The sequence below is a fragment of the Heptranchias perlo genome, chromosome 3 (genome assembly GCF_035084215.1).
Source record: "Heptranchias perlo isolate sHepPer1 chromosome 3, sHepPer1.hap1, whole genome shotgun sequence".
NCBI classification, from domain to species: Eukaryota; Metazoa; Chordata; class Chondrichthyes; order Hexanchiformes; family Hexanchidae; genus Heptranchias; species Heptranchias perlo.
The window spans coordinates 55675461-55694854 of record NC_090327.1 but is presented as its reverse complement, the minus strand read 5'-3'; the positions used below and the strand labels follow the sequence as shown (position 1 = coordinate 55694854).

The following is a 19394-nucleotide window of genomic DNA, read 5'->3' as shown; positions in this document are numbered from 1 at the left end:
CTATCCCAACAGTTGTACATGCATTATATTTGGTTACATGGAAGTGTATGTGGTGCCCTTATTTAAAAAGGGATTCAAATCACAACTCGTCAACTGCAGAGTATGACCTCAGTAGTAGGGAAATTAATGGAAAGCAGCACTGCTATTAATGATCACTTAGAATGTTTAGGCTTTAAAGGGAAAATTCAACACAGCTACATAAAAGAGAAGTCATGTTTAACCAACCTGATTGAGTTTTTTTTTAAGAAGTCACTAGAATGTTTGTTCAGGGTGATGTGCATGGATTTCCAAAAAGCTTTTAATAAAGTTTCACATGATGAACTGTGTGTTAAAATTAAGTCCCATGGTGTCCACTGTTGAGAGATGGATCAAAAATTTGTTAAAGGACCCTATGCAAAAGGTTTCAAATGGAGTTACTTCCCAATGTCAGTAGTGGGTCCCAAAGGGTTTGATACTGGGTCCTCTTCTGTTTATTAAAGATGTAGAGCACGGCATAGTGCAGTTAGTAAATTTATAGATGACACTAAATTGTGAGGTAGAGTCAGGACCTTAGAAGAAGGAAATAGATTAGAACTAGATTTGGATAGAATGGGTAAGTGGGCCCAGAACTGGCTTCAATGTAGATAATGAGCAGTTATGCAGAAAGGTGCATAAAATTCAGTTAGAGTGTAATATGGGTCGTCGTCGACTAGGGGCTTATCCATAAGAGGATGTTTCTGCTACTAGATTCTTCCAAACATTACAGTTCAGGGCGCTCATTTGTGCCTCATCGGCAGTAAGGCCCATGCTGTTGAGGAGAACTTTTATGTTTACCTTCCATATTTTTCTGGGTTCAGCCTCGTGGTCTCTTTCATATTGGTGGTGGTTTGGAGGTGAATGCTCCGGTAGGGTCAGACTTGGCGTAGCGCACGAGGTGCCCACATAAGAGGAATTTATAATCATACTTGAAAATATCATATCAAAACATTTCAAACTATTGAAAAGAATGGAAAACTTTTAAAGTATAGTTACTGTTACTGTCCTTACAATTTTCTGATCATTTAAGTGAACCAGCACCAGTGCTGGAGGATGCAACACTTAGCTTTTTGGGCACCCAATGGCAGTAGCAAGCATTCCCAAGTCCAGCATAGCACGGTTAGATGTGCCCCAATTAAGTGCCTCATAACAACCCCATATCAGCACCCTGAAGTCCTGAAGATGTGCTATGGGCATCAGTCATGTTCCATTATCCTGCCCATGTGCAAATGTCAACAATGAGTATCAGCAGGATATTTGATCACTGAGGGCAGGGCAGGGGGTGGGGGGAGGAAGAGAATCACACCGAAGCCCAAATCTGTCCTCACCAATGAAGGATTTCCAACACAGCTCACCGGACAGCTATCAGCAATCCTAGTCAATTCTCTGTTCCCTAACCCAGCGGCATTGAGGTCACTGAAGTGCTTCTACCACTACCGCCAGTGAGATCAGTTAACTTTGCAGACTTGGGAATGAAACTAGCACTAAATTATCTGTATGCCTCAGCCACTCACTGAATATACTTGCTGAGCCATCAGGTGAGCAGTACAGTAAAGAGTTAATGAGTAGCAACTTCACGTGCTGCATTATTACAAGAACATTTGACCTATGATTCATAAGCTACAACAGGAAAGTTACACTCGTTCTGAGGGCATATACCTGTATACCGATAACACTAATTGTATAACTAGATGACTCAGCTGCTGATTTCTAGTTTGTTATTGAACAGTCTGGAAGTTATGAGAAAAATCAAGTAATTATGCAATTGGCACTTCTGCATTTTAATAACTGCTGGTCAATTGAAGTTACATAACCAGAAAATGCTGGAAGTAAACAGCAGGTCTGTCAGCATCCATTAAGGGATAGAGACAGATAAATATTTCTGACGAAGGGTTACACCTGAAATGTTAACCTTTCTTTCCTCTTTACAGATGCGGATAGGTCTGTTGTTGAATTGCCAGCACTTTGTTTTAGTTTCAGATTTCCAGTTTTTTTTTCTTTTTACTAGACCTTGCATGTTCATTAGGATTGAAAGCAAATTATTTCATTAGGAGTGTGGACTTGGCTCACCCATCAAAACTGTCTACAATTGAGAGTTTTATGTAGTTGGCACTTGCAAATTTCTGTAATTCAGTCAATGTTGAACTAAGTTGTGCGGTAGGTGTTAGTTTGTAATCTGGGCTGGAAACATGTTAAAATGTGTAAACTGGGTATCTCAAACCTGCGTAGCAGAAGTTAACAAAGAAGATTCTGCAGTCATCAGGAGAAAATGTGGTCAATGTAAACAGCAAATTGGTTTATATTTTCAATTTCTATCAGAAAATAGAAATAATCAACATTAGATCTTCACTTAAAGGGGAAGCAAAGTCTAGGGTGAATACTTTTTATTCAAAATATTCCCCACTTTATAATGAAAAAAATAAAAATGTCAACTTTTTTTTTAAAAAAGTCAATTTTCTTACCTGATTGAAAGTCTACAAGCTGGGACTCCCTCTTTTCAAACTGTCACAGATAGGCAGGCATCCCAGAGTGGCTTCAATAACACAGTTTCAGAAAAACTTGAGAGCTGATATGGAACTGCATGACCTAGGGAAACCTCGCTAACAGTAGGGTACTCTGCACACCCTGCCAGCAGCGTAGTTTCCTCGGGTCACGTGCCTGAACTCTGAAAATGGATAACACTTTTTCAGGTCAGTTATACTGTACAGTTTTTGTTTCTGTGGAGCGCTTTTAGCTATGCACAATTCAAACTATTTACAACACTGGAAAGGAGATCGGCCAGATCGCATTCTGGCAAGCATTGCTTCAACTTCACATTACCTGCAGCCTAACCACAGCTGGTGCAAATCAAATTTTAAAAGGTTACCAGGTGATCTCTTAAAACCAGCATTTGGATGCCAGCATAGAGAGCTTAGTGCATGTGTGCAAGCATCAGGTCTCCACTTTGCCTGGCCAGATGACAGTAGAGAGTTCACATAACTTGTGTCTGCAAAAGAGGAAGTTTGCAGGTGATTAAATCCATTAATTACCTCTTGTGATTGGAGTGTCTGGTGTTTTTCCCTCTCTCCTTTATCTCTGTTGTTCCCAACCTTACTAAAATTTTTGCTTTTTTTTGTTTTCAGTTCTGATGAAAGACATATACCCAAAACATTAACTTGTCTTTTCTCTTTACAAATATTAACTGACCTGTGTATTTCCTGAATTTTATGATTTAGTTGATCTCATGGTTTTCAATTCTTTTTGTAAGGCCACGTGATGGAAGGGCTTCGGAAAATATATCACCAATAATTTACAGAATAAGATTTTTGAAATATCAGGTATTTTTGAATAGGGAATTACAAAAGAACTTACAAACCAGAATCTACCAGAAGGCTGAATGACTATAAGGGATTCAGATATCAAGAATCTGCTTGAGTGGTTTTATAAACATTATTTGAATCATAACAGAAGCCACTTCTACCCAGTCTGCTCCATAGTCAGCCAAGGGTTATCCAAACTACAATTTTTCTTTTCTCCTGAGGAAGTACCTGCCATTTGCTTGAGGTCTCTCCACAATGGCAAGAAGCAGCTTAGGAACTCAGCACTTGAACCACAGATATGAAACCATGTCCTGCCACTTTGCGACAACACAACTCTGCCATATTTGTCAATAGAGCTCACAATGAGATGATCAAACTGACGTGAGCTAGTGATCTTACAAATACATCAGTTTTTATTGAAACTAATAAAAATATTATTTCACAGTAAAAGTTTAATATGATAACTCTTCAGCTCAGGCTGTTGCAGGAACCAAGCCTGCCCAAAAACACTCAAATACGTAATTGTGGCCTTAAAAACACATTAGTCATGTCCAAAATCACAAACTCATTGCACAATATGAATACACAATATCACAGAATAACTGAAATCAGTTGCTATCAGCACATTACAATATGTGTACAGTAGAGGTCATGGCAATAAAACCAAAAACAAATTGTTCTGAAGCATGCACCCTTTTAACGTTACCTATTACCCTGCTGAATATTCAGATAGTTCATGTAATAAAGGATGTCACTGGTAGCTTGATAGTTAACTGGCTAAAAAGGACTAAATATAATCAAAGATCCACCTGCTATAAGTTATTAGTAGACTTCATTCAACACAATGACATTTATGTAATGCTTTTCTAATTGCATGCTTTGACAAAGACCAGAAAAGATAAATACAAGTCCTAGGTGTCTTCTTATCAATTTCTTGACTTGTCTACAGATTGGTAAGCATTGGTACAATATTTTATACTTCTACACAGCAATCTTGTTTCAGTTGACCTTTTGGTAATTGATGCTGTAAAGTACTCAATGCAATGAATGGTTCTTATTTGGAACAAACGGTAATTTGTGTGGTATACAAAGTTCAATACCGACCTGGCAACACAACTATCATCAAATACATAGTATTATCTTGGAAAATATAGTACATCTATAGATTAACCATGGCATATTATTTTTAATTTTATAACATTAAGAAAGACAGACTATGGTTTGTTACTACTGTTTATCAACTCGAGTGTAGATGCATATGACACTCAACACATAGGCTTTACAACTAGAATGGGACGGATTTTGCTCTAAAAATAACGGCGTGCCTAACAGCGCTCATCGTTATTTCAGGGCAAATGGTAGAGCAACTTCCAACGACTGCACATGCTCAGTTAAAACACAGAAATCCGGAAGTTGTTCTACCAGATGCCCTGCTCCTCCAGAAGCTTCGCGGGAAGTAGATCCCGCTGGCTGACTCACCATTGAAATGACTGCAACAGTGCAAAGCTCCTCTACTGCTCTGATAGAAAAGAAGTAATCACGCCAGAAAAAGGTACATCAAGTATTTTTAGTCTAACCAAAATTTTATCGGCATGGTAATGACTACCAAACCACCTCTCTGGCACTGAAAATTTACAAGTCTCACTCATTCACATTTTAATTGTTGTTGGACATTATCTCTGTCTTTTAATTCAATAATTTTTACCCTCTCTGTTTCACTTTCTGTAACTGATTTTACATTGAATTTACTATTCTAATTTACACTTCCTGGTTCTGTGTCTGCGCTACTTATTAACATGCTTCAATCTGATTGGTTAACGGGACACACAGCTGCTTACCCCGTTCACACAGGTCACAGCTCCCAGGAGAGGGCACCGCACTGGATTGAGGCCCCGATAAAAGGAACTTGCAGTACAAAAGCCCATGAAAAGTATATGTGCAAGTCCCAGTCTAATGGACCGCAAGCTCCATTCGTTCGCAGCTCGGAGCAAAATCTAGTACAACAGCTGAATTGCATTTTCTTGGTTAGAATTTCCGATCAGACCAGTTTTGAATGTCTTCAATTCCACATCATGCCAATGTAGACTCTTCACAATTAAACCAAATAGCCAAATTTACATTTTTCATTGAAGCACAATTTGAAAATTTACTAAAATCAAGACATTGATAAATGCTTAAAACAATAACCAGATTAATTTTGTTAATCCATGTTTGTGAATCTTTCACTCTTCCAAACATTAACAGTTTCCTTTCAGTCACTGATCTTTAAAATATCAGTCACGTATTTAACAAAAAGTTTGAAACTCTCGAAAATACCATCAACTGTATTAAAATATTTATTTCAACAACACAGCACCTATATCTATCATCTCACATAAAATCATGAATTTTATCAAATTTATTCCAGCAAATGGATAGATTTCACAGGCAGCTCCCTTCCATTATTCTCAACACCTTAGTTCATCTTGCATCATTTTTCCTCTAGATTTAAATGTACAGCTCTCCTTCCTTCATTGTACAACAGAAATGCATCAAATTCCAAATCAAAAAGTTTCACAGATTCTTCACCTTGCAACAGCCTTACCATCTTACAGTGCTAAAACATCTTTCAAGATCCCACATTCTTGTATCATGAAAACTAATAACTTCATATTCACTAATTTCATAATAAAAGCACTTAACACACCAACATGATTTACCTTACATTTATTCAAGCTGAACAATAGCCAAAATGAGGAGCCATTCAATCCCCCTTAAAAAAATGTTTCTGTCAGCCATTTTGGATATCAGCTCTCAGGTTAATGAAAGTCAGTTGGAGTGTAATCAGCAGCAGCTGTTACTTTTAGTGGGTTGTAAAGTTTGCCAGTTTATGGTATAAAACTTTTTTTTAAAATTAAAAACAGAATAAATTCATCACACATAAGACTAAGAAAGATAGAGAAATCTTAATTCCAGCACAACTGATGACACTTTGGAGGGCCAGGATTACAGATCACATCGTTATCACTTTCACTTCATCTGGACCCCTCACATTTCCCCCTTACCAAATTTGGAAAAAAAGTTAAAACCAAATAGTTTGATTCATATGCATTCCAACAATTTCATATTTCTTTATCCAAAGAAAAAACACGAATGACCTACAAATAAAGACTTAATCTAATTAATCACTCAACCAGCTATAACTATTTCATTATCAGAAATCAAAGACTACAAATGCCAAATGCACATGTTTGATCTCACTAAAATAGTTTCTATCCCAACAAATTACTTTAGTGTTGCAAAACATCTCCAGTAGAGGTTAAAATGTAAAACAACCATCCAATAAAACCAGCAAGTAATAGCATCATATTTGGCTGTTCACACTGTAAAGCCTCGAGATTCCTCAAACAGATTCACTGTTAGTCTGAGCTTTCCAAACTGGCATTTTTGGTACTTACCCCACTGCAGAGGAGCAAGCTGTAAATGTTCCTGCACCAGTTGATTGAGAACTCCTTCCACACTTGCTTCTCCTTCACGATTAAGAGACGGGTACAAAAAGTTAAGGAAATGCAAGCTTTTGCAACCCAGTAGCTTTTGGAATAAAATGTCAGATGTTTTTAAATTTGCCACTGTCCTGTCTGTTGCCTTTGATGTTGCAGTATTGATTTTGCTTTAATTCCTGTTTCATTAACCAATTCTTAAAAAGCGTGACTCTAATAAATGAAATCCATTAGTTACACAATACTTTGTCAGTTTAGGTCTGCAACTGACCCAGTGGCATGTTGGTGTATCAATACAATGCACATCAGAGTAATAGGACCTGGATTTGCACCTATGATTTCTGTAGAGGGAATTTCTAATTTTAAATAGGCGACAGGGGAAGGTACATTTGTCACAGTATGGGACAGTCAAAGGGAGAACCATACAAATTATCAAGTACATCTTCAAACAGTCAGTTGCAATGCAACACTGGCAAAGGAGAAGGGGTTAGTCACCTCCCTATTCCCTTGTACAATATGGAGGTCATAAAAAGTGGAGAAAAAAGGGCAGATGGAGTATAATGTGGGGAAATGTGAGGATATTCACTTTGGTAGGAAGCATAGAAAAACAGAATATTTTTTAAATGGTGAGAAACTATTAAATATTGGTGTTGAGAGATTTGGGTGTCCTAGTACAAGAAACACAAAAAGTTAGCATGCAGGTACAGCAGGCAATTTGAAAGGCAAACGGCATATTCGCCTTTATTGCAAGGGGGTTGGAGTACATGAGAAAGGAAGTCTTACTACAATTATACAGGGCTTTGGTGAGACCTCACCTGGAGTACTGTGTACAGTTTTGGTCTCTTTATACTTGCCTTAGAGGTGGTGCAACAAAGGTTCACTGGATTGATTCCTGGGATGAGAGGGTTATCTTATGAGGAGAGATTGAATAGATTGGGCCTATACTCTCTGGAGTTCAGAAGAATGAGAGGTGATCTCATTGAAACATATTAGATTCTGAGGGGGCTTGACAGGGTAGATGCTGAGAGGTCGTTTCCCCTAGCTGGAGAGTCTAGAACTAGGGGGCGTAGTCGCAGGATAAGGGGTCGGCCATTTAAGACTGAGATGAGGAGGAATTTCTTCACTCATAGGGTTGTGAATCTTTGCAATTCTCTACCCCAGAGGGCTGTAGATGCTGAGTCGTTGAGTATATTCAAGGCTGAGAGGGATAGATTTTTGGACTCTAGGGGAATCAAGAGAAATGGGGATCGGGTGAGAAAGTAGAATTGAGGTCGAAGATCAGCCATGATCTTATTGAATGGCAGAGCAGGCTTGAGGGGCCGTATGGCCTACTCCTGCTCCTATTTCTTATGTTCCTAAAAAATGGTAAACATGGAAAGAAGTAAGCTTTGAATGCACTAAACAACTTTACTCCAAAATATATTGCTTTGATTTTTTTTAACCACAGTCTAATATATAAATGTCCTTGCAATTCTAAAATGAAAATTATAACAAATTAATTTGGATTAATTATCTCTGGTGCATATATGTTTAACTGGAGCTGATTAAGCAAAGAAGAGTTTCTGCCAAGAAATGAGGTTCAGCCATTGCAAATCCAAGTCTCATATCACCCAGAACACAAGTGGCTTATTGCCCTCAGTGTGCATTCTACTTATAGAATAGCTATCTTGGTGACATAACTTTTTTCACCCTCAGCAATTTGTGCCAGAATAACATTATATTAACCTGATAATGTAAAAATGAAGTTAGTCATCTAACCTAGAATCATAGAACGGTTTCAGCGTGGAAGGAGGCCATTTGGCCCATCAAGTCCGCGCTGGCTCTATGCAAGATCAATCCAGCTAGTCCCACTCCCCCGCCCTATCCCCGTAGCCCTGCACATTTTTTCCTTTCAAGTACTTATCCAGTTCCCTTTTGAAGGCCGTGATTGAATCTGCCTCCACCACCCTCTCGGGCAGTGCATTCCAGATCCTGACCACTCTGTGTAAAAAAAATTTTTCCTCAAGTCAGCTTTGGTTCTTTTGCCAAATACCTTAAATCTAGGTCCTCTGATTCTTGACCCTTTCGCCAATGGGAATAGTTTATTTCTATCTACCCTGTCCAGACCCTTCATGATTTTGAATACCTCTATCAAATCGCTTCACAACCTTCTCTGTTCCAAGGAGAACAATCCCAGCTTCTCCAGTCTATCCATGTAATTAAAGTCCCTCATCCCTGGAATCATTCTAGTAAATCTCTTCTGTATCCCCTCCAAGGCCTTCACATCTTTCCTGAAGTGCAGTGCCCAGAACTGGACACAATACTCCAGTTGTGGCCGAACCAGTGTCTTCTAAAAGTTCATCATGACTTCCCTACTTTTGTACTCTGTGCCTCTATTTATAAAGCCCAGGATCCAGTATGCTTTTTTAACTGCTTTCTCAACCTGCCCTGCCACCTTCGACGATTTGTGTACATGTACCTCCGGATCTCTCTGTTCCTGTACTCCTTTTAGAGTTGTGCCTTCTAGTTTATATTGCCTCTCCTCGTTCTTCCTACCGAAATGTATCATTTCACATTTTTCTGCATTAAATTTCATCTGCCACGTATCTGCCCATGCCACCAGCCTGTCTATAATCCTCTTGAAGTCGATCACTATCCTCCTCACTGTTCACTACCCTTCCAAGTTTTGTATCATCTGCAAATTTGGAAATTGTGCCCTGAACACCCAAGTCCAAGTCTTTAATATATATCAACCTGTCCTAAGCCTGCAATTTTTACGGATGCAAAATGCCTTCATTCTAAATAGAACTCAAATCTTCCTATATTGGGTTTTAATATATTTGAAACATTGCCATTGAGAATAGCTATGCTGACGGTAACTAATGGGTTTCTTGATTAATACATGATCTACCAGTGTTATATTGGAACTAATTGTTACTGAACTCATATTTGTGCATTTGAGTACAGTAATTCCTTTGCAATCATAATGCTGCAGTGATGATTTCATTGGATTTACTTAATAGCAACCTCCAGCATAAAAGGTTAAAAGAAATTAAACTATGAATAGATGAGATAATTTCAGGTGATCAGTTAATTGCCTCAGAGCAGCACTTCAATTTAGATTACTGGATGTTTTATAGATCATGGCTGGTAACATCACATTTATCTCTGAATTTGAACTGTTACTGCACACCATCAATAGCTTAACCATGGCACTGTGGACTCTACAGGCAGAACATTTGTTTATGGTTAATGTTGCTTTGGGAAATTTTCCATACAGTTATTTGTCATCTGGAAAGCAATCATGTTAACTACGGGTATCTAAAAGCAGGCCTATCTGGTACAGTAACAGTTGCACACTGTTAAATGCTGAGGGTTTTTTTAAATTTTGATAATTGCTTATTAATGAGACACTGACTACTATTTTTGTACTTACCTGTTGTTCAATAACAGTTAATAATTAAAGGGTTTTTGCTGACTACCACTTACTGTGCCACAAGCCACTACGTTATTCGCAACTTGCAGTTTCAAGCCTAACAAGAGTGTTATAGGTATTTTGCAAAACTAGTCTCAACAGTCAGTTCAGAATTTGCCCAATAGCTGGAGCTCAGCACAGAAATATGGTGCAACAAAAAATAAAAAGGAATGTGATCAAATGACCAACTTGAAAAAGATTTTGACAAGCATGTCATGCAGATCGCAAACGAGGAGGCAAACCCATAAAAAGGCTACAGAAGTCCTTACATTCCCTTATCACATGTAATGAAGCACATTGATTATTACAATCAGTAACAGCTATATTTTAAAGAATGCAATGTAATTAAAATATAGTGAAAATAATTTTCAGGTGTTATGCCACTTGGTTGATTCTCATTACACGTGCTTGTACACTTGATCATTCCTGTCTCAGGAACCTGAACAACATATCAATAATGAAAACTGGGTTATAGATGACATTTTTACGATTTCTCTGCAAGAAAGGAAGTTACAGATGTATTTCTTATTGTAGGTCATAGCACATCAAAGAGTTAAAATAAGTTGCTAATATCTAAAGTTTGTTTTTGTGAAGGTATTTTCTCCCCTATGGACTCTCCTTATGCCATATAACATCTCAGACTCAGAAGACAGCTTAGGGGCCTTATTGAGTACAATTTTATAGACATTTACAAAGAAGTGCACAACAGCGGCATGGGTTAACCATCCTATTTTTCCTCCCTGTTCACTGGCTTCTGTTCGGTGGCTTCCAACAATTGACACTGGAAATTCAGCACAAGGCAAATTCTGGACATTAATGGATAAGAAACTGGTTGAAGAATAGGAAACAACAAGTAGTCATGTTAGAGTGGAGCAGGGACCACTACTGTTTCTAATTTATATAAATGACTTGGATTTAGAAGCTCAATGCAAACAGGTCAAATTTGAAAATGATACTACACTAGGAGGAGCAGTGGAATTGGAAGAGGCAGCTCAGAGAATACAGGATGAATTGGACAAGATCTTTAAGTGGGAAGAACAAGAGCTGATTAATTTTAATGCAGGCTAGCATAAAGTGCTACACTTTGGAAGACAAAAATAGATGACAGGCATACTCAATGAATGGTATTAAAATTGCTGAGGGTGACACGAAAAGAAACCGAGGCAGTTTAGTAGATTTGAAACTAAATATTTTCAACCATTGCACATCAGTAATCAACAGAGTCAATGGAATGTTGAACTACATAGCAAAAAAAGCAGAATATAAGTCAGAGGAGATCGTGATCAAACTATATAGCGTTCTGATTGGACCACACCTGAATACTGAATCTAGTTCTGGTCACCAAGAAACAAGAGTGACATTCAAGGGTTGGAGGCTGTACAGAGAAGATCTACCAGGCTAATCCCTAGTTTCAGCGATATGCACCACAAAGAAAGATTGGAGTGACATGGACTTTTCAGCCTAGAATGGAGGTGTCTAAGAGGTAATCTTATGGAGGTATAAGAGTTTTACAATATAAAAAAGATGAATGCAGAATATTTTTTTTAATTAAACTGTGGAAATAGAACTAGGAGGGATGGGTTCAAACTAGTAAAAAATAATTTTAGGACTGATACCAGGAAAGAGTGATCATCTATTGAATAGATTTTCAGATAGAGTTTGGAGGCAAAAACTATGGAATCATTTATGAAACAACTGTATGCTACAATGGGGGAGGGGAGGGGGAGGAATTAAGATGGGGAAAATGGCCTTCCTCAACCATAATTATCTTTGGATCTTGTCAATATGTGCTTTTAGCACTTGGTGGCTCTCCAATGCACTGAGCCACCCAACTACACTTTCTAAAATGGTCGGCATTAACAAAAACTGTATGTAGAAATAGTCAGTTCATCACTAATTCTTGGGATATAAGAGACAAACAAATAGCATGTTCCATATGTAATGAGGGTTAAGTTTGGGGTGGGGAAGAGAAGCCTGGCCAGTTATAATTTGCAGTTAACATCAAAGTGCACGTGATGGTAAATTGTATGTATGCTGATTGCCAGTTTTGAATCGATCCATAAATTTGTAAGTGAAGAGGTATTTAAGAACTGAGCCATATGTTTATATTAACATGCAGTAAAGATCAGCATACTTGCCCAGAAATTGCTGGAATTTTTTTAAAATTCATTCATGGGATGTAGGTGTCACTGGCAAGGCCAGTATTTATTGCCCATCCCTAATTGCCCTTGAGAAGGTGATGGTGAGCCACCTTCTTAAACCGCTGCAGTCCGTGTGGTGAAGGTTTTCCCACAGTGCTGTTAGGTAGGGAGTTCCAGGATTTTGACCCAGCGACGATGAAGGAACGGCGATATATTTCCAAGTCGGGATGGTGTGAGACTTGGAGGGGAACATGCAGGTGGTGTTGTTCCCATGCATCTGCTGCCCTTTTCCTCTAGGTGGTAGAGGTTGCAGGCTTGGGAGGTGCTGTCGAAGAAGCCTTGGAGAGTTGCTGCTGTGCATCCTGTAGATGGTACACACTGCAGCCACGGTGCGCCGGTGGTGGAGGGAGTGCATGTTTAAGGTGTGGATGGGTGCTAATCAAGCGGGCTGCTTTGTCCTGGATGGTGTCGAGCTTCTTGAGTGTTGTTGGAGCTGCACTCATCAAGGCAAGTGGATGATGGCGAATGGTGAATTAACAGTGCCCATTATTAATTCGCAAAAAATCTAGCAATTAGTGGTGAAGAAGAGATACGCCATGAGTTCCGATTCTCCACAAATTGCTGGACAATTTGCGCCAATCTGCTTTTAGCCTCGACAAATCCGAAAAAATTACCATCTTGCCGTGAAGCTCTCCATTGGAATTTATGAGTGGATTTGAACTGTAAATGCGAATTAATCTCACCGCTGCCATTTAGGGCTGGTAATTCATGTCGTAAGCCTACATACACTCAGCCTGCATTCCAATGTGAAGAATAGTATTTGATTGAGACACTGGAGCGTGATCGCTGCCAGTGGAGTAGCAACCAAAGCATGAGGTTTACTCGAAAGGTCACTTTTAAAGCTGGTTTCAATTGTGAACCAGTGCTTAATAAATGATATGTTTTCCCAATTTCCAAGTACAATATATATTTAGCTGTTGCTCTGAGCAAAAGTAAATTTATTTGAAAAAAATTGGGCCTTCATACTACGGTATTTTTGATGAGCCTATTTAAAGTGAGCTGATAGAGGTCTTTAAGATTATGAAAGGGTTTCTTAGGGTAGACGTAGAGAAGACGTTTCCACTTGTGGGGGTGCCATAAATATAACAGTCACTAATAAATCCAATAGGGAATTCAGGAGAAATGTCTTGACCCAAAGAGTGGTGAGAATGTAGAACTCGCTGTCACGAGGAATAGTTGAGGTGAATAACACAAATACATTTAAGGGGAAGCTAAACACATGAGAGAGAAAGGAATAGAAGGTTATGCTGATAGGGTTAGATGAAGTAGGGTGGGAGGAGGTTTATGTGGAGCATGGACCAGTTGGGATGAATAGCCTGTTTCTGTGCTGTAAATTCGATGTAATTCCATGTAAAGACCCTGTTAATGACGTGATTTATGGTCTTGACATGAAACTCAACCTTGGTGGCCCAGAAAAGGAACAAATCAAGCTGTGGTGTATCACTCCAGCAGATAGTAAATTGTTCCTAAAGGTTTTTAAAACTTTTTTAAAAATCTGTCTTGGCAGTATTTTTGTCTTAGTCTTGCCATCCACACTCCTGCTAGTGTCGTAAGGCAATAATTTTCAGGATGCAAAGCTGTTTTGACACTCAGAAATGCAAATTAGATAGATTTCCTTCAGAAAATTATTTTGGGATACAACATATGAGTAAGGATGTTTGTACATTTCACACACCTACTCATTATTAACTTCTCAAGAACCAATATAACAATTCCCAAACACAACTGGATTACAATGTCGTCTTCTTCTGCTTGATCTTTTTAACTTTTTTCATATTCTTCCTTTCTATCTCCTTTTTCTCTCTCTCTTAATCAACTCCTTTCCCTCTTTTTTTCTCATACTATATCCAATTTGACTGTAATTTACCCTATTTCCTTCTCCATCGTTTTCTCTGTTTCTTTCTCTATCCTTTTGTTTCATTGGTTAAGATATAAACCATTGGGCACAATGTTCATGAGGTCCCAGATGCAATGTTGACATCATTGCGCCATTATCAATTCGCAATTCCAGCAATTTGTGGCGCCAATATAGTGCAATCTGAAGGGTGAGGTAAAAAGTCCAGTTCACGACTCTCGCTGCAAGATGCACCATTCCAGCAATTTCTGGGCCATTGCCTTGCTTAAGTATCTCTAAACTGAGCTACAGAAAAATTCATTTAGGTGGAGTTTCTATTTGTCTTGGACATACATCTGTCCCAGAACTCTGGCATCCTTACTAAGGATCACAGGGCTCCTACGTTGAACAGGCTATTTACCAGCTTTTATTGAAAGGAGAAATATCAGCCCCGCAGGCAAAGTAACAAGATTTCCTCATTACGAAGGACTTTGTAGAGCTGGCCTATCATGGTGAGAGCTAAAGGGAAATCATAAGGCCCCCCCACTCTCCAAATTTATGGCACATATACAAGGGGAGATCCTGAGAAATCCATGGAGAAAAGGTGGTCTAGGATATAATCATTCTGCAGTTTGTAGGGTTGTACACCCAATATGAGAGCTAACCTGAGCATTAAATTCATTGAAAGAAATCCGCATACTGCAAGAAAAATCAGGGCTCAAATGACTTCCACCCTGATTTTACTTCTTTGACTATGATGAATTAAATGGGCCCAAGCTGGCAGGTTAAATCTCTATGGTCCATGGTACACAAGGCTATGCTTGAGGAGACTATGCTTTTGCTAGAAGTTGATAATACCAAGGTATGGGACTGAATAAACTGGGTTGAAATGGCATTGTTAACAATCAACATAGGTTATGGCACTGGACCAGCAACCCAGAAGTCATGAATTCAAATTCCATTATGGCAAGTTGTGAGATTGAATTCAATAAATCTGGTAACATGGGTTAACACTAGGAAAACTGATGATAAAAGCTGCCTGATTGTCAAAAAAGCCCAACTGGTTCATTCAGGGAAGGAACCTCCCATCCCTATCTGGACTGGCCTACATGTGACTCCAGTCATGCAATCATGCAATATGTAGTTGACTCTTAATGGCCTCTGAAGTGGCCAGTTGCAAACCAATCACCACACGCCACAAGGAGTACCGCAGTTCAGTGAGAAGGCCCACCAATTTTTCAAGGCAACTCGGGATGGGCAATAAATGTGGTCTTGCCAGTGTCACCCAGATCCTGAAATCAAATTTGAAAAAGGTTTGACGTGGCAAAAGTTGTTAGTCCAAAGTGAGGTTACTGGAGCTCAGTATTTTCAAGGCTGTCCATTGATATGGACCCCATAATAAAGGTTTTTAAGAAGAAAACAAAGAACTTTCAGTGGAACACAGTGTTGAAATAAGAGACAACAAAAAAGGGTAATGGGAAGACAAAACTCTCGAGAAAAAAACATCAAACACTGATAAAACTAAGATGCTCCACAAAGAAAACCTCTAAATTTCTGAGGATAACAGCAATAAAGTTGCTACAAATGATGGGAGAAATGTTGAGAAGGCCAAAAATTGGCCATATATTCAATTCAGCCCAGTGTAACAGGTGCTCTCGGTCTTATTGTATATGGAGAATGAATTAAACCAACCCATTTCTTCCCTACAATACCTAATTAGCAGAAGCATTAGTTGCACATAACCTGGATCTCTAGCCAGGAGAAAAATGGCACTAAGCAAATTTCTTTAAGCAACATATTTAGATAAAGACCGATTGGATAAATCCTTATTGCTAAAGATACGTTAATCATGAGATGTATAATTAGTATTATTCAACCTTTTCTGCACAAAATCACACACCTTTGTCCCTTTCACAGCCCCATTCTGCCCCAACACCCTTGTTCAAAAAAGGATGTAAGGATAAACCCAGCAACCATAGGCCAGTCAGTTTAACCACAGTGGTGAAGAAACTTTTAGGAACGATAATCCGGGACAGAATTAACAGGCACTTCGATGAGTGTGGATTGATTAGGGAAAGCCAGCATGGATCTGTTAAAGGCAAATCATGTTTAACTAACTTGATAGAGTTTTTTGATGATGTAACAGAGAGGGTAGATGAAGGCAATGCAGCTGATGTGGTGTATATGGACTTTCAAAATATGTCTGATAAAGTGCCACATGGTAGGCTTATCATCAAGATTGCAGCCCATGGAATAAAGGGGGCAGTAGCAACATGGATACAGAATTGGCTAAGGGACAGGAAACAGAGTAGTGCTGAACGGCTGTTTTTCAGACTGGAGGGAGGTGTACAGTGGTGTTCCCCAGGGGTCGGTGCTGGGACCACTGCTTTTCTTGATATATATTAATGACTTGGACTTGGGTATAAAGGGCACAGTTTCCAAATTTGCAGATGACACAAAACTTGGAAGGATAGTAAACAGTGAGGAGGATAGCAATAGACTTCAAGAGGATATAGACAGGCTGATGGCATGGGCGGACACGTGGCAGATGAAATTTAATGCAGAAAAATGCAGAGATATACATTTCGGTAGGAAGAACGAGAGGGGCAATATAAACTAGAAGGCATAACTCTAAAAGGAGTACAGGAACAGAGAGATCTGGGGGTTTATGCGCACAAATCGTTGAACGTGGCAGGGTAGGTTAAGAAAGCGGTTAAAAAAGCATACGGGATCTTGGACTTTATAAGTAGAGGCATACAGCACAAAAGTATGGAAGTCATGATGAACTTTTATAAAACACTGGTTTGGCCACAATTGGAGTAATGAGTCCAGTTCTGGGCACCACACTTTAGGAAAGATGTGAAGGCCTTAGAGAGGGTGCAGAAGAGATTTACTAGAATGATTCCAGGGATGAGGGACTTTAGTTACGTGGATAGACTGGAGAAGCTGGCGTTGTTCTCCTTGGAACAGAGAAGGTTGTGAGGTGATTTGACAGAGGTATTCAAAATCATGAAGGGTCCAGACAGAGTAGATAGAGAGAAACTGTTCCCATTGGTGGAAGAGTCAAGAACCAGAGGACATAGATTTAAGATGATTGAACCAAAGGTGACATGAGGAAAAAAAATTTTTTAAACACAGCAAGTGGTTAGGATCTGGAATGCACTGCCCGAGGGGGTGGTGGAAGCAGATTCAATCATGGCCTTCAAAAGGGAACTGGATAAGTACTTGAAAGGAAAAAATTTGCAAGGCTACGGGGAAAGGGCGGGGGTGCGGGACTAGCTGGATCGCTCTTGCATAGAGCCGGTGCGGACTCGATGGGCCAAATGGCCTCCTTCCGTGCTGTAACCGTTCTATGGTTCAAAGGGGTGCTCAAGTTTTGTTTTTGCACCATAGTGATGTGCACCATGGAGTCTGAGGAGGCCACATTCAAGTTCCCATTAATTTACAAATCTCTCAAGTTGATGACATTCATAGATTTTTATTGCGCTGATTTATCCACCAATTAGGCAACAGTCTTTTCCAAACCTCCATAAAATTCGAACAAGACAAACCAGCAAATATAAGAAACAGTAGCCCATAGATTGCCTGATCTTTGAGAGCCAGATTGCCAACATTTGGGGCCTACAAATTGGAGACTCCTGGCTTAGTACATCCAGAAATAATAACAAATACAAGTATAGCTTTGCAAAGCTGGATACGTTGATAAGATTAATGCATAAGGTTAAATATAATCCAAGGGTTGCTGATGGTTTATAAATCAACTTTAAAAAATCTTATTGCAGTTTGGTTCTGCTGTCACTTTCACTGCCATTTATTGATGGAGTTTGCATTTAGTGCCACCGCTCTCTCTTTGCTGTTGCAATGCTCCATACTCACGAGATCCCATTCCACCTTCTCTACCCCAGTTCCCATTTAGCAATTAAGTGCTATAAAGATTCCAGCGCTTTCATTTCAACCCAATTAAATGCTCCGGCGTTTTGTTTTCTTTAAATGTGGAAGTCACAACTGCATTATTGAAATTTGTATAATTTAAATTTGATTCTGTTGCTACTTCCTCGTCTTCACTGCATGTGCCAATAACATATTGTGCTCAGTGTGGATGGGAGAGGGATAGTAAGGGTGCTTCATTTGATTTCACAAGATTCTAACAGTATCCTCCATGTCCTACTATTCAGGTGAATGGCAAAAATAATAAAACTATAATATTTTGGCAGGGTTATACATTAATTAAGTAGAAAACAGAATTGTGAAAAACAGAATACTCCGTTTACTCTGTCCTTGGAAAATATCTTTATGACTCACTCGTGATCTTCAACAGTTAATACACTTCAAAATGAGATGTTTCAACAATGTTGTACGGTGCTTTAACATGTGCAAGTATTTATTTCCTTAACAGATCTAATGACTAGAGGATTACACGTCTCCCTTCATTCCATATCTGCAGAGAACATGCATAAAAAATAATATCCTCATAATGTGCACGGGTAAAATTCTGGCACAAGAACTACTTTATCCCACCAGTTATTAGCAAGGAAGTTAACCAGTTAACAAAAAACTTAATTTTTAAAAAAACTTTCCATCAATGAATGTAACAGGGAAAACCTTTGTTAAGCTATTTTTTGAATGTCAACATAGATCTGCAAGTTACTGAACTGAAACAGATGTAATATTATGATCAAGGTCCATGAATAGCACACACGGTAGGAAGAATAAGGAGGCCACATATTGCTTGGATAATAACAGTCTAAATGGGATAGAGGAACAAAGGGATCTCAGGGTTCAGATACACAAATCACTAGAAATAGCGGCGCAGGTTAATAAGGCCAAAAAAAGGCAAACCAAGCACTGGGGTTCATTTCCAGAGGGATAGAATTAAAATGCAGAGCAGTTATATTAAACTTGTATAGAACCTTGGTTGGACCACACTTGTGAACAATTCTTGTCTCCATATTATACAAACGATGTAGAGGCATTGGAGAAGGTGCAAAAAAGATTCACAAGAATGATACCAGAACTGAGAGGGTATACTTATCAGGAAAGACTAAACAGGCTGGGGCCCTTTTCTCTAGAAATGAGAAGGATGAGAGGTGACCTGATAGAGTTATTTAAGAT

General features: G+C 39.0%; 1 protein-coding gene across 1 annotated transcript in view; it reads right to left on the bottom strand.

Annotated features, from left to right (window-relative positions):
* Window positions 1-19394, bottom strand: part of trappc9 (trafficking protein particle complex subunit 9) — an 838299-nt gene that overhangs the window by 351809 nt on the left and 467096 nt on the right. The window contains exon 21 of the mRNA XM_067979750.1: window positions 6752-6843. Within this exon, the coding sequence (XP_067835851.1) occupies window positions 6752-6843 (92 nt within the window). The remainder of the gene's footprint in view (window positions 1-6751; window positions 6844-19394) is intronic.